Source organism: Mchenga conophoros, linkage group LG5 (assembly GCF_057382185.1).
Source record: "Mchenga conophoros isolate Kocher_MC1m ecotype Shallow Benthic linkage group LG5, M_conophoros_male_GT1.1, whole genome shotgun sequence".
Taxonomy (NCBI): domain Eukaryota; kingdom Metazoa; phylum Chordata; class Actinopteri; order Cichliformes; family Cichlidae; genus Mchenga; species Mchenga conophoros.
In genome coordinates, this window is record NC_140530.1 from 14,318,914 (window position 1) to 14,333,004 (window position 14,091).

At 39.2% G+C, this 14,091-nt stretch overlaps 3 protein-coding genes across 3 annotated transcripts in view; 2 read left to right on the forward strand and 1 right to left on the reverse strand.

Annotated features, from left to right (window-relative positions):
- On the forward strand, positions 1–3,289 carry LOC146573975 (golgin subfamily A member 7-like). Its single transcript, XM_085273489.1, has 6 exons — positions 1–127; positions 577–699; positions 784–936; positions 1,612–1,713; positions 2,276–2,337; positions 2,518–3,289. Exons 1-5 carry the CDS (start codon positions 119–121, stop codon positions 2,321–2,323), a joined length of 435 nt encoding a protein of 144 aa, XP_085129615.1. The 5' UTR covers positions 1–118; the 3' UTR covers positions 2,324–2,337; positions 2,518–3,289.
- r3hcc1 (R3H domain and coiled-coil containing 1) lies at positions 3,086–11,261 on the forward strand. Its single transcript, XM_085275467.1, has 9 exons — positions 3,086–3,138; positions 3,859–4,032; positions 6,018–6,155; positions 6,240–6,816; positions 6,964–7,139; positions 8,077–8,147; positions 8,239–8,334; positions 8,425–8,556; positions 10,307–11,261. Exons 1-8 carry the CDS (start codon positions 3,086–3,088, stop codon positions 8,532–8,534), a joined length of 1,395 nt encoding a protein of 464 aa, XP_085131593.1. The 3' UTR covers positions 8,535–8,556; positions 10,307–11,261.
- The window catches only part of loxl2a (lysyl oxidase-like 2a), a 26,410-nt gene continuing 20,615 nt past the window's right edge, over positions 8,297–14,091 (reverse strand). Inside the window, exons 9-14 of the mRNA XM_085273487.1 lie at positions 13,342–13,507; positions 12,833–13,073; positions 12,563–12,678; positions 12,271–12,407; positions 11,731–11,842; positions 8,297–9,780 (exon numbers count right to left, since the gene is read on the reverse strand). Of these exons, the coding sequence (XP_085129613.1) occupies positions 9,710–9,780; positions 11,731–11,842; positions 12,271–12,407; positions 12,563–12,678; positions 12,833–13,073; positions 13,342–13,507 (843 nt within the window). The 3' untranslated portion in view covers positions 8,297–9,709. The remainder of the gene's footprint in view (positions 9,781–11,730; positions 11,843–12,270; positions 12,408–12,562; positions 12,679–12,832; positions 13,074–13,341; positions 13,508–14,091) is intronic.

The following is a 14,091-nucleotide window of genomic DNA, read 5'->3' on the forward strand; positions in this document are numbered from 1 at the left end:
TTTTTCCAGTAAATACTCATCTCATTTTATTTTGAAAGCTTTGGGCCGGAAGTTGCATTGCTTTGGCGTGGCTGGAAAGAAATAGACGCGCATTCAGCTAGTGGGGCGAACCTCTGCTATGGCTGAGGTAAGTGTTTTTGACTTATTTGATCTGAAAATACTGCGTTAGATTAATCTTTAATCGGATTTACACGTTTGGTGAGGTTTGTTGCTTTGGGTAATGATTAAAGCTTAGATTGCCATATTTTCTAGCGACGGTATTGGTCGTCAGCGCAAGCTAATATTTTTTAAGCTAACATTAGCCCATAACCGAAGCGGGTGTTGGTTTGAAGTGTAGTTTTTGACAATTTCCAACATTATAAATAGTTATTTTCATCATAGGGTCATAAAAAAGCCAGCTGTTACGATGACTGTTTGCTTTTAGGTTATGTAATGTAGTGTGTGTCTGGTTAACGTTGGATATTAGTACTGTTCGGATAAACAGAGTTTAGGTGTTGTTAGCTTACAACAGATGCTTGCTTTTCCAACCATTCTGCTCATTAAATTAATATGCATAAGAGTAAATTCTTTGTGTAGACCCACAGCTTACAGGACCTCCAGCAACCAGCTGTGTCCTCCAAGGTGTTCATCCAAAGAGACTACAGCTCAGGCACCATATGCAAGTTCCAGACCAAGTTCCCCTCAGAGCTTGAGTCAAGGGTATGTACAGAGTTAACCTCCATGCCATGGTTGTTTCCTCACTGCTTTAAGTTTATGTTTTTAAAACTGCTCCTGTGGTTTCAGATCGATAAGCAGCAGTTTGAGGAGACCATTCAGACGCTAAACAACCTGTATGCAGAAGCAGAAAAACTCGGGGGGAAGTCCTACCTGGAGGGCTGTCTGGCTTGCCTAACGGCCTACACCATCTTCCTCTGCATGGAAACACATTATGAAAAGGTAAAACAAAAAAAGGGTTCACATCAGAGTCTTATGTTATGGGTCACTGTACCTCAAATCATTGTGGAACTTCTGCTGAACCATAGCATATTTGGCTCAAAATTGTATGTTTCAAGGCATGACAATGTATATACATGTGTATATAGTGATTTCTGTGAGATTTTACCTTCATATATCAAATAGAACTATTTGAAAAACGTTCTGTCCACATTTCAATTTTTGAGGCATGAATATCTCAGAATATTATCTATTAAAATAATGAACCCAAGTTTTCATTCCCCCCTCCCCCCTCCAAAGGCCAACTGTCTTGGAGTAGTTTTATAATATAGGTTGTGTTTAAAATGTACTAAGAGGTTTAACAACTTCACAAGTACAGATGTAATTTTTCTTGTGCATGAAAATAAATTTAGCAACACAAATAAGAGGGCATTAATAGCTTGTCTCACGCGACTGGTTGTTGTGTCTACACGCACTGGGTAGTCCGATTAAAGACCCTGACCTTAAATGCCTCTAACCCAAACCTAACCCTGATAACTGCCTCTTAGTGTATTTTAAACTTAACCTGAATTAAATGACTTCTCTAGGGCAACGTGCACACTTACAGAGTGACTGTTAAAAAAAAAGAAAAAAAAAAAAGATGGAATGACTCTTACATCGCCCTCTTTCTGTGCTCAGGTGTTAAAGAAGATTGCCAGATACATTAAGGACCAGAATGAGAAGATCTATGCTCCCAGAGGCTTGCTGCTGACTGACCCCATAGAGAGAGGCCTCCGAGTTGTATCCTTAATTCAGCTGCATGCTTACTAGAGCTAAGTTCTGTTATAACAACAGTCATCATGCCCCACAAACCACCAACCCTTGGTCTATTTATACCTATATACTCAAACAGCGTATTTCTGTCACTTTGTGAGCACCTCAGTTACACATTAAGTCAAATATAAATGTTTATTGACTTTATTGATTTCATTTTATATCTCTACAGTAGTTAAGTATGCTTTTGTTCTATAGACAAAGGTGGATTATCTTCAGTTACTCTACCCTTTTTTAAGAATCACGTGAGAATTGTAAGCTGGAGTCATGTGGCAGTGAATCTGGTTAAATTGTGTTGTATATTGAATGAATTGAGAAATGTTGGAAAAATAAATATAAGTAAAAGTAAAATCAGTGTCTACAACCTGTAGATTTTAATAAAAGTACTGATATTTGTGGCAGTTGTTTCAGAAACATTGCAAAAAGAAATCGGAGTATATTTTATGCATTTTTTTCCCCCCTCCTAAACACAGATTATTTTTGTTGATCACATAGCACTTTGTATTGGCCTTAACTTGTTCTCTTCAAGGTTGAAATTACCATCTTTGAAGACAGAAGTATTGGCTCTGGAAGATAAAAGAATCCATTCAGGTGCAGCTTTGATAAAGATTTGACTTCGCTCCACTGTGTTGTTCATTTCTATTGTTAAGGAAATCTTTATAATTCAACTGCATAATATAAAATAAGCCAAGACAACACTAGAAATGTGATTTACTTTCAGTTGTAACAGGGTTCTCTCTCTCCCTCTCTCTCTATTGCTCTACTCTGTAGGTTGAAGACTCCTTATCTTTCTGACAGCACATAATCAGAGTCCCGCTTCACCTAAATGTTGTATAGAATTTTGATCTGATCCTCTTTTTTCCCCCCTGTTATTTATAAGTGCTCTACTTTCTGCCTAACCTTATATGTTTATAAATGTCTTCATGTCTTTTTATACTCATCATGACCTTAGTTGATAAAGACCAGTCTCTATGAATTGTGCCATTGTGTTAAATGCCATTTTTGATTATGGTAGTTTTGTGTGATTTGACTTTTGTGTTTTATAAAAGACAAAGTAAAAAAAAAAAACCCTCAAAAAACATTACTGCTGTAGAAACGGGTTGGGATGGAGTTGTTGGTATGGTTTGGGGTAGTTCTCCACACAATGTGTTTAGCCACATTACGGTTGTTGGCATTGATGATGCAGATGTTCTATCCGTGTATGAATGTCACCTTTTTTCTTGTGCTGGAGCAGATCATGTCTTTTTCACACTTGCATATTGGGATTTGTGAGCTGAAGTTGGGTGACTTCCAAGATGGAGCATGTTTACCTTTTTAATAAGATCACTTCAATAGTAACATGTCCTTCTCCTTCACTAAAATCTTCCTGAATCGTGCTCATCAGCCCTACATGTTTGTCAAACTTCCTGCAATGTTGCAAACAACATCCCCTTGTTCACAATCACCAAACAGTCCGTGATTGCTGTATATGGTGTTCGGACAACTGGTCTACTTTTCTTACAATTATTATGGTTTATCTAAATAAATAATAATTTCCTGAAAACTGTTGGGCTGCTGTTGATTAATTTCAGAGTACGCATTTATTACACATTTAGTTTTTTTCTTTTAAAAGAGAATGAGATGTGATATTTTGTGTTTGACACATTTCACTCACGATAAATATGAAAACTTTTATTTTGAAGTAGTCAGAGCGGAAGTCCCACTGCGTTGGTCTGACCCAAGTCAACGTTTGTTTCCGGAAGCCAAAGGATACTAGCTACCCTGCGACTTTTATTTGTAGGCGCTTTCCCTTGTTCGAGCTCTCCATCGTGCTGAAACTACAACAAATCAATACTGTACGCTTCAGCCTCAGCTGTAAGAGTATTCGATTTAATATTCACAGTTATTAACCATAGCTAGAAAGGCGGTTAACATTAGCACCACTCATGAATTAATGTTAAGCAAAGAAAGCTAGCTTTGGTTTAACTTTTAATTGCACATGTAAACACCGAAGATGCAGCTAGTTTTACGTGTTTGTTTGGCATTAGCAAACGCTTAATATTGCCTTGTTCAAGTTATGTTGCTGGCTAGCAGTGGTGATCACTGTCACTTTTCATTTTGATTTTTAATTAGGACGAGCGAGGAAGTTCACTTCACCCTGTTGTCAGCAGGACCCGACTTTCTTTCTCCGTCCACCCTGGCGTTCCCCTGTTTCGATGGAGTGTATCTCCCAAAACAAGAAAACAACTTCTTGCATCATGTCCTGGATGAGCTGGAAACATACCAACAGAAAAACAGCCACAACAGGTAAAGTTAAGAAAGATGGAGCAACCCGAGCAGTTTCATCACATGAAGTGATCACTTCCTTCTCGGTTATAGTGATTTATTAGTGAACGTGTTTAGTAAACATACACAGGTTAACACTGTGTAAACAAATGGCACATGTGTTGAAACTCCGGTTTCCTACATTCTAAAGAAAACGAATAGGATAGAAACAGACAGTCATGCCTGATTATCACTGTGCCTTTTGTTTCATTAAGGAGATAATAAACACAGGCACGGGAAATCAAAATATCAGATCAGAAATTTAAAAAAAAAACAATGTAGAATACTGGGTATCATATTCAGATTTTCTACCACGGAAGCCAGTTGTCTCGATTTGCTTGAACCTCAATTTTTTAATACATTTTTAAATTCTCTTTCTTTACTGAGCTACATTACTGTAACCATTTTCACTCATGCACTTGAGCCTAGACACAAACACAAAGTGAGTTCAGAATCACTTACCCTAGCACTGGCAGTCAGGATGTGATCACACGAAGATGGTTAGCAGCCTGCTGAGTTAACGCAGAGTTTACCCTGTGTGTGCACATTTACTGATAACTGTACTGGCCACAAAAGGGCTGATTTTCCAAATCAAGATTAAACTATTAAACATGTAGCGCTTTGGTCAGTGAGACTGGGAAAAAGTTACTGTATTAATAAGTTTGGCCTATTTGAGGCCAAGAAAATAAGTGAGCAAAAATGCTGAATCTAAGTTAACAGACCTCAGAACAGAACTCTGTCATTAAAACATGGAAGAATCTGATGCATTAAAATCAAGTAGTTTAATAATTCAAGCTTAAAATTCAGTTTTTATTTTTTCAGCTGCAGCCTCAGTGTTGTCTGCCAATCTGAGAATAAATGATAAATATAAAAACAAAATTAAAACGTAGCTTAGTCTATTTGGTTATTTGAAATAAGGTCAAGTACTAATAGGTGCTCTGCTTTACAATCAGATATTGACGCTTATACAGAAATATAATTGTAGTTATAAAACAATAATTAATTATATCAATAAAAGTCAAGGAATAAAGTTACATATGGGAATCTGTATTCAGTACCGTTGTTCATCGGGGAAACCCAAAGTCTTTAGAAAAACTTGAGACCCTCTTAGTGTCTGTGCACAGAAATCCGAGGGATCTTCCTGGAATGGTGACACTATTTTCTGGAGAACTGATTCTTTCCAAAAGATGTCAGCGTCTGCATGTCCAAACTGTCAAGTAGTGTTTCAATTTAGGGTCATGGGGTGAACTGGAGCTTTATCCACCTTCCACTGGGCGAGGTGCACTGTTGATGTATTGCCAGTCTAATACATTGGTCGTGCATAGAGACAGACAACTATTCAAACTTAAGGCCAATTTAGAACCATTCATTAACACAGCATGTATACCGTTAGGCTCTGGGTGAAAGCTTAAATACACCTATACAAACACAGAGAGAACATGCAGTGGGCATTTTTCCTGTCCTGTCGCCATGCTAGCCCCCCAATCCTGGTGTTTCCAAACAATCTGAGTCCATAGAATTTCCAAAACTCAATTTTAGTGCTCCTGAAATGCCAGAATAGTATGGGAGCTCAGCATAAAATCAGTTTTAGCCATTATTATGGGGTTGAACTTTGGTTCATAGAGGCAATATTTAAAAAAAGGCACTGCAGCTATGAGAAAAATGTCTAGTCATCATGAAAGCATTATTCTAAGTCCCCAAACTATAATGAGCCTGTTAATGGGTCTAATAAAAACTGTTTAACCAAATATTGAATTGCAAAGTTCTTTCAGATTTTTATGTTAACAGTTTACTTTGGAGTTTTCTGTGATTGTGTTTGAAATTTATGTTTTGTGTGTTTGTTTATAACACATCTTTAATGTGTACTGTGATCTTTAAGCCTAATCGCTCCAAGAACTATGTGAATAAAAATGCTGCTGTGTTTACTTGATCAAATAATGTCTGCTGCCTTGTGTGTCCCTGTCCAGTGTGCTGCTGTTTCCTCCCTTACCCAGCAGACTGCGATACCTGATTCACAAAATCATAGAAGACCTGCCAGAGCTCACCACCTTCTCAGTAGGGGAGAGCTGGTGCCGTAGGGTGGTGGTCTGCCCTTGTGAGCTCAGGTTTGTTGGCCAAACTTTGGTCTGTATGTCTTATGCATTTTTGAAAAAGACGTTTATTAACTTTAAGAAAAAATGTTTCTGTAGGAGTGAGGTAGAGGAAGACAGCGACTTGGAGAGCAACAGCAGCTTGTGTGAAGAGCCCCTAAGTATTAGGGAAGAGAGGGAACGCAATATCAAGCCTAAACCTTCAATCCCACCACGAAGCCGAGCACCTAAGAGGCCCGACAAGCCCCTCTACATGCCACGAGCCGCTCGAGAGAGGCTGTCGTTACGAAACTCACAAGGCTCCACAGCTGGCTCTGAGTCATTGAGTTCAGCTTGTGTTGATAGAAGCTCTGTCAACAGTTTGTCTGACTCTTGTACTTGTCCTGAATCTATAGAAAACACAAAGCACTCACTATCTAAACAGGAATCATTCCCCAGTGTAGCAGACAGAGTCCCTAAACTGTCTGCAGACAGTTCAGCAATGTGTCCTCATGAAGAAGAAAAGTTGGTGCTCAGGCTGGATGAAGATGAAGCTTCAGTCTTGGAACAGACTCAGTCCCAGTTTGCTGAACTGACTGTGGAGGAGGATGAGAAGGAGAAGGACGAGACTGCAAGTGTGTCACGCAGTCTCCAGACAGAAGACGCAAGCACAGACAAAGATGGTGTAACTGCAGAGGTCAGTTCTCACAGACTTAATTTCATGGTGTGGATGTATGCATACAGTCTTTTAGTGTTGCTGTACTTGCTGCCTTTTGGATTAATCTGTGCATTTCAGAAACTTAAATATAATGGTAACATTACATATATGTGTTTCTTATTTTAGATCAAGGCACATCTAAAAGAAGGAGTCTCTGTTGCCATTGAGCACATCCACAATGACTACTCTATGTATGAGAATGTTTCCATCGACTCAGACGACTTTCGCCACGTGATTGAGATCTATGACTTCCCGGTTATGTTCAAGACCGACGACCTTCTTGATGCTTTCTCAGAGTACAGGTGAGAGATGACACACCTGTTCACTGCTCTGTCCCTTTGTTTCCAGTCATATTTTATTTTACAATGTGGCCCACGTACGAGTGAAAGTTCTCTTTGTGATAGTGTAAAGGAGTTTAATGACACATTTAATCCCTCAGATATTTTAATATTAAAAAAAAGAAAGAAATATAATTTCAACAACACATCTCAGTTTTTCTGCATGATAAAGAAATGCTGCTTTGGGCAAAAAGTGTAAGAAATAAATACGTATGAATGTTACAGAAAAAGTTCTGTTAGGTGTGCAGACGGCCTTTTAATTCAAATGAAATGAAATGAAAATGATCATTTTTGTTACAGAATGTCCTCTTTTTAAAAAAAACAAAACAAAAACCCTTTGAACCTGCTACAAAACCCATAAATTTCCACAGTTGATAGTGAAAAAAACTGGAAATTTCTGTTATTCAATGGTTTGTCTATTAGTTATTTACTTTGGTGTAGTATGAATGGTCATGCATGAGGTCTTTATCAGTGGGAAAAGCTATAAAACATGTGAAAACACAGTTAAATGTCTAAAATTTACATCCTTCTTCCCATTTTCCAAAGCTGTCCAAGATTGCTAGGCCAGATTGGCTGATCCTGGCCCCCAGACCTTATGTTTGACACCCTTTGTCTAGAGTGTTCTGCTGTGAAACCATATATAACCATATATAATTCATTGTACACAACAAATCTGTCAATGCTTTCAACTGTCACCTTTAATATGAAACGTACATGAATGTATATATTCTAAAAATGTCACTAAAAACTGAACCATAATATGGTACAATTACACAGGTATATATTACTTTAGCTATCTCAGTTTTCGTTGAAACCGTCTGATGTAAATCCAGAAAATATCTCACCCTCAACCGACTGATGTGGCCACAAAATTGCTTAAAGTGCTCTCTGTCTGCCTCAGTGATGGTGGAATGAAGATCAAGTGGGTGGACAACACACACGCTTTAGGGATTTTTTCCAGCGAGTCAGCAGGTGAGCGCTTTCACTGCACGATGAATGAGATGTTGGGTTTGAGGTTTAAAGCTTATGATGTGAATAAAAAAAGAAATGTGTCTTCTTACAGCACTCCATGCTCTCTCTATCTGCCACCCACTGCTAAAGGCGCGAGCACTGGCTGATGGGAGTAAAAAAGCTCAAGGCAAGGCCATCAGACGAGCAGGTGGGAGATCCATAGCAGCGATATATAATGTATAATATGGCGTTTTTGGTTTTTTTTTAACAATATGGTTGTTTATGTGCCTCCTTCCAGAGTTCATCCAGCCAGTGAAGGAACGTCCGAGGACAGACTGTGCTGTTGCTAGGCGAATGGTAACCAGAGCCTTGGGCATTCAGGGGCGAGGCAGAGTGCAGCGATATTGAGGAGTGCCAACATCCACTACAGGTGAGCGCGCTAATAACAGCGACAGGTTAGGTTTTAGGTTCCCGCAGCTCACATGTTGGAAATATTTTTATGACACAGAAGCACTTGTTACTTGTCAAGCATTTCATTTTATTGAAAACATAATGCTTTCCCACATTCATCCATGCATACAAAATAAAAACAGACAGCAACCAACAAGTATCCTTGAATTGCCACATTTAGAAAAACAAAATGTACAAAACCACGAAGAGGCATTTTCACATACATGTGTGGTTGTTACAGCACTTCCACAATGTAATCAAATTCCCTGATGGTAATAATTTAACACAACTCAGACACCGATAAAGAAAGGGAGAGGATGTGCAGAACAAGAAGATGAAAATGTGTGTGTGGTGTGAATAAATTAAAAATATTTTCAGAAATGTATGTGTCAAGTATGTGAAAGGCTCTTTGCAAGATGTTGGTACATTAAGTGCACGGAGGCTCTAATAGAAATTTTAAAATGAATCCTGTTTTCAGTTTGTTATAATGAATCCCTCTGAGAGCAGGAGTTACTTATCAGACATGCTGTATCCACAGATTGTAGCACATTGCTCTGCAGAGATAATCATAGTCATGTAATGTATTATTATTAAAACTGCTCACAATTTTGAGTCAGTAATTCCTTTAACTATTTACTGTTGAGGCAAATGTCTCTCGGTTCAGCTGCGAGGCAACAGTACAGGCTGTAGCACCAGATTAAGCACAACACTATTTTCACCCGTTCAAACAGAGCTCAGTCCAAGAGTCGTGGTCTCTCATGTCGTGATTTTTCTTTGGTTTAAAATGTTCTCCCAAACACTGGAAACTTTTACGCAGGCGGCCCTCGTTGGCATGGGTTATTTAACGAGTTACCTGGCTACAATCCTCATGGCATCTCTCCTGGTAAATAAACATCAGATCAAATCTACACTGTACTAACACTTTTTGAACATCTGAATGCAGTTAATGGTTTAGTAAGCAAGCATTTCATTTTCCCATTGAGTCATTGTTTATTGTACCAGATGAGCCCAGAGCTCACAACAATCCAGCACTGCTCCAAGGAAGCACATCTGCCCAGGCCCCCCTCTAGTGGTTGTCAAATATTAGTCTGCACCCCCCCATCCACACCAATGTTGACCTGTCCTTCTCAGGTCTACCTGTGAGAAAGCTGGTTGGTAAGCAATCCAGGAAATGTTTCCTCCGTTTCTGAACTCAGTGTGCCACCTGTTAAGTCAGACAGGAAGAGGACAGTGAAGAGATTAGCAACAAAAGCCAAATGTTTTAGTTAAAGATCTCCTTGGCCTGTAAATGGTAAATGGCCTGTATTTATATAGCGCTTTACTAGTCCCTAAGGACCCCAAAGTGCTTTACATATCCAGTCATCCACCCATTCACACACACATTCACACACTGGTGATGGCAAGCTACATTGTAGCCACAGCCACCCTGGGGCGCACTGACAGAGGCGAGGCTGCCGGACACTGGTGCCACCGGGCCCTCTGACCAATTAAATCCTTATTAAACCCTTTATAAAGCTCCCGGGTAAACAGATGAATGTTAATTAAAGACAGTAACAATTGCTTTAAAATGGATAAAAGTGCACCATTTGTTCATGAACGGTGATGTAATGTGATGATAAAGTGATAGCACGGCTATAAAAAAAAATCCAGTTTGTGATTTTTTTTTTTACACTAAATTAGTAAAACCTTTGTCTAAAGACAGACTTTGTCCTTTTGTTTTCTACAAAAAGGTCCAGCAGAGGTCTGCCCTCCTTTCACTTCCTTTCCTTTCTCTGAAGAGACTCAAAAGTGGCCATGTTTGAATCTGTGACCATGCTGAGTGATGACTGCTCACCCTCACTGATCAGCACAGCAGGCACAGTTAAGAAGAGGCCTGAGAGTTTAATGCCCATGCCGCCATCATCATCATCCATCCTGAATGATCTTTGAGCAGGAGCTGCTGTGCTGTATTTGAAGCTGACCTCTGACCTTTGTACATTACTACGGTGGTGCCTCTTTTTCACTGTTAGCCTGACTAATAATGCAGTTATCATAGTGATTTCAGATGGGAGGCTTATTTTGATTTTATTGCATGCTGACTCAGAACCTGAAATTTCTTTCAAGGGTGTTTGATTTCCAGGCAGGTTTTTTTTTTTTTTTTGTTTCAGATTAATTGGAAGGATCCATGGATGGATGAATGTGTTTTTTTCCCCCCTGTTCTCACCCTGCTGATGCAGGTGATGAATTGGTTGTGTAATTCTACAGAAGTATTCATTCCTTTTTAACTTCATTTGAAGTATCTCAGGATTTGGTCAGAGAAGTACATTGTGTATAAGAGTAATGCAGATCCGCTAACAAACAGATTTAATAAATAAGATAAAACACTATTTGTTTTTTTTAATTCTAAGATTTTAAGTTTCCGTTTCTGTTTTAAAAAACACTTTTTTTTAAAGTTGTATAATAATAGATTGTTACCTGTGTAATTAACACACAAATACTTAAAGTATAAAGTTCTTCACATTACAGGAAGCTTTGGTAAGGAGCTTTGAAACGTTCAGTGTTACCTGTTCCTCTAATGTTATGTTGGCTTGTTTTAATGCCATTTTTTGTCACTGATGTCTCATCAAACATCTCCTGTTTGTAAAATATCAAAATGTCATTGAGAAACTGTAAAAGTTTGTATTTAGTAAAGGTTCTACATAAAAAGGAGGCTTCCTCTGAAATCATCCTCTGTGCCTGTGAGTCAATTAAATCTAAATCTATTGAGTCGTTTCGGTGCTAAAGACGATTCTGCACAATTCTGTGAAAACAGGAAAACTACAAGTTTAATGTCATATTTTATATGACATAAGAAAAGTTTTTATTATGTAGACCTGTCCTGCACGATCCCAAAGTTAAAACTGCTGACTATGCTGCTGTGAACTGGGCACTTAAACATCACACAGATACAGTAGAACAGTTATTTTTATAAATGGTCAAATAAGGTTAGGAGAAGGGGAGTTAGCATTTAACGCTCAGACTATTCAGGTGCAGACTCTTTGTGGCTGAAAACCTCAGTATTAAACTGAGTTTGTTTAAATGTAGACCTTTCTAAAGTACAGTCCCAAGCACCACTATTTTTTTTTACTGAAGAATATTTCATCTTTAATGCAGAGGGTAAAAAGATCCCTTTTACCTGTATGACAGTTATATGTCCACATCCGATGCCCATCGTATCGGGAGCGGCACTTCATTATGTTGTTAGTGTAATCTGATTCCGCGACCTCATGGTTTGGGTTAATTACAACCTGGAAGAAGGAAAAACAATGGTTGTTAAAGCATTTCTCTTGACACATTTCAAGTCTTTAATTAGTTTTTATGAGAACCAAATAACACAAGTGTAAAGACCAGCAATAGAATAAGATGATAATAGAATGACTGATAATGCACAAAAGAGACTGAAAGAGTTCATCCTTCATCTTAGATACTATAAATCTATGCTGGGCTAAATTTGTTCTAATATAAAAGTTTGACTTTAACCAACTCCTGCTCATTTGGTTTAGAACCGCAATCAGAGGCTCCTTGGGCTTACAGCCAGAAACAGGCAGATGCAGAGCTGTGGAAACTGTTCGTGCCTGTTTGATCTAGCAGACTCTGCTGGCTGGAGATGAGACATCTTTCCAGCAGCAGATGTGCCGTGTGGACTACAACCAGACAGCCACAGCAGACGTTTTACCTGCAAGATGTAGTCGCCGGGCTTCACGTCTGTGATGTCGATCCACTGGCAGTCAATGTCATGCCTGTAGGTATCCCAGCAGCCAACAGTGATGCCCTGTGCGCCGAAATTTGCACACTCGTACCTCTTTTGAATTCCTGGATTAGGAAAAGGTTACAAATTTTGTGATGAGGTCACGCTTATACAGCCCAGTAAGCTCATTTCTTTCATTAATTAAAAAACATACAATAGATTACTAATATTATTGTATTTGAATGTATAATTTGCTAATATAAGGAGTGTCTGTATTTACCCTCATCACAATAGGTGTCTTCAAGACAGAAGCTGGCCTTGTGGCCCTCTGCCACTTTAGTGCCGTTCAGACTCATCAAGTCATAGTGGGTGAAAACTTCCATACTGTGGTAATGCCTTGATTATAAAAAAAAAATAAATCATTTCACACTAATATAAATGTTTGTAACATTTACACTTTTATCTAGTAGCTTAGTTTGGCTTCCTCTGAATTTTTACAGGAAAAAGCAAAAAGTTTTCCGTTTGCACATATCTGTTCCAGATGCGTCACCTGTGACAGTCGTGCCAGACCCACGACTGAGGTGATGCCCGCGGTCTGAAGTCTGACTGGCCATTGTTGTGGATCTGGGAGGAGAAGCGAAGAAGGCGGCGGTAGGAGCTAGGGTCAGCTTTGTCAGCACTGCCGGACAGACAACGCTCTTCATGGGCACACTGCAGAGCATACATGGGTCTGTCCTCCAGATATGTGGTCTGCTCCACAACCTGAGCGTTCAGGACCAAGTCAGGGGCCGCTGCGAGCAACAAGGAATCGTGCTGATTTAGAGCATGAGGGTGTACAGAAACTTACACTGAAACTTTTATTACATTTATATTGAACAGCTACAAAACTACAAGTGTTTCATTCTTTTTAAGTGACCCAGTCACAACCCTCAGTCAGCATGTATTATACCAATGTCCTCAAACTATTTTTCAATTTCCACAATAAATACTTTAGAAACATAGCTTCTAACCCATGTAAGGTTCTAAATATATATGTTATGGTTTTCTGCAATTTCTTACTCATTGTACAAGAGACCCCAGCAGCAAAGCGTCCACCTCCTTTGGGACAGACAACATGTTTCCCGTGATGCAGGCACTGCTCCAGAGTCAGCTCAGTTCCTGAACACCTCACCCCGCTCATCACCACAGCATCAGCTGATGAGTCTCCTTGCCAGTACCATGTTTCCTGTTATAAGAGAAGCACAGGAAACACATTATACACTACACAGCATCAAGACTGATGCAAAGCTTGATACCCCTGTGTTACTGTTAAAAAGTTCAAAAACAGAGCTTGGCTATAACAAAACTCTCCAGCAACATATCTACTACAGTCCTGTATGTTTGTTTAATCTATACAAAACTTACTGCTGCTAAGCTATGCATATACAGCTAGGCTCACTTCTTTCTGTTAGCTGTAATCAAACAGATCAGCCTCCTCAAAGTGGTGTGGAAACAACATAATCTTATTTGTCCTCCTGTATTTAATTTTCAGACTTGCCATACCAGGTGTCCCACAAGCCAAATGTAGTCTAATCAAAGTATCTAGTACCCACACAGGGAGAGATGCTCTCTTATCCTCTCACGCCTGACTCAGCCTTATTACAACATTTTGCAGACCACAGGGAAAACCTTCTGTTAGGAAAACTCATACTTTCCATCATCTACCCAGGAAGTGGAGGAGTCATGAGAAGTAAATTAAGCTGAGGGATATGGATGTGGGAGTATTTGCTGGTGGGCTGAGGAGAAGGACAGACATAAAGCTGTATAGCT

Excerpts from the sequence above, each read along its gene's own strand:
- LOC146573975 (XM_085273489.1), top strand. Across the intron at positions 937-1,611 it reads TGGAAACACATTATGAAAAG|GTGTTAAAGAAGATTGCCAG; the intron begins GTAAAACAAAAA and ends TTCTGTGCTCAG. Across the intron at positions 1,714-2,275 it reads TAGAGAGAGGCCTCCGAGTT|GTTGAAATTACCATCTTTGA; the intron begins GTATCCTTAATT and ends GTTCTCTTCAAG.
- r3hcc1 (XM_085275467.1), top strand. The coding sequence starts at position 3,086 with ATGTCCTTCTCCTTCACTAAAATCTTCCTGAATCGTGCTCATCAGCCC. Across the intron at positions 6,156-6,239 it reads GTCTGCCCTTGTGAGCTCAG|GAGTGAGGTAGAGGAAGACA; the intron begins GTTTGTTGGCCA and ends ATGTTTCTGTAG. Across the intron at positions 7,140-8,076 it reads GATGCTTTCTCAGAGTACAG|TGATGGTGGAATGAAGATCA; the intron begins GTGAGAGATGAC and ends TGTCTGCCTCAG.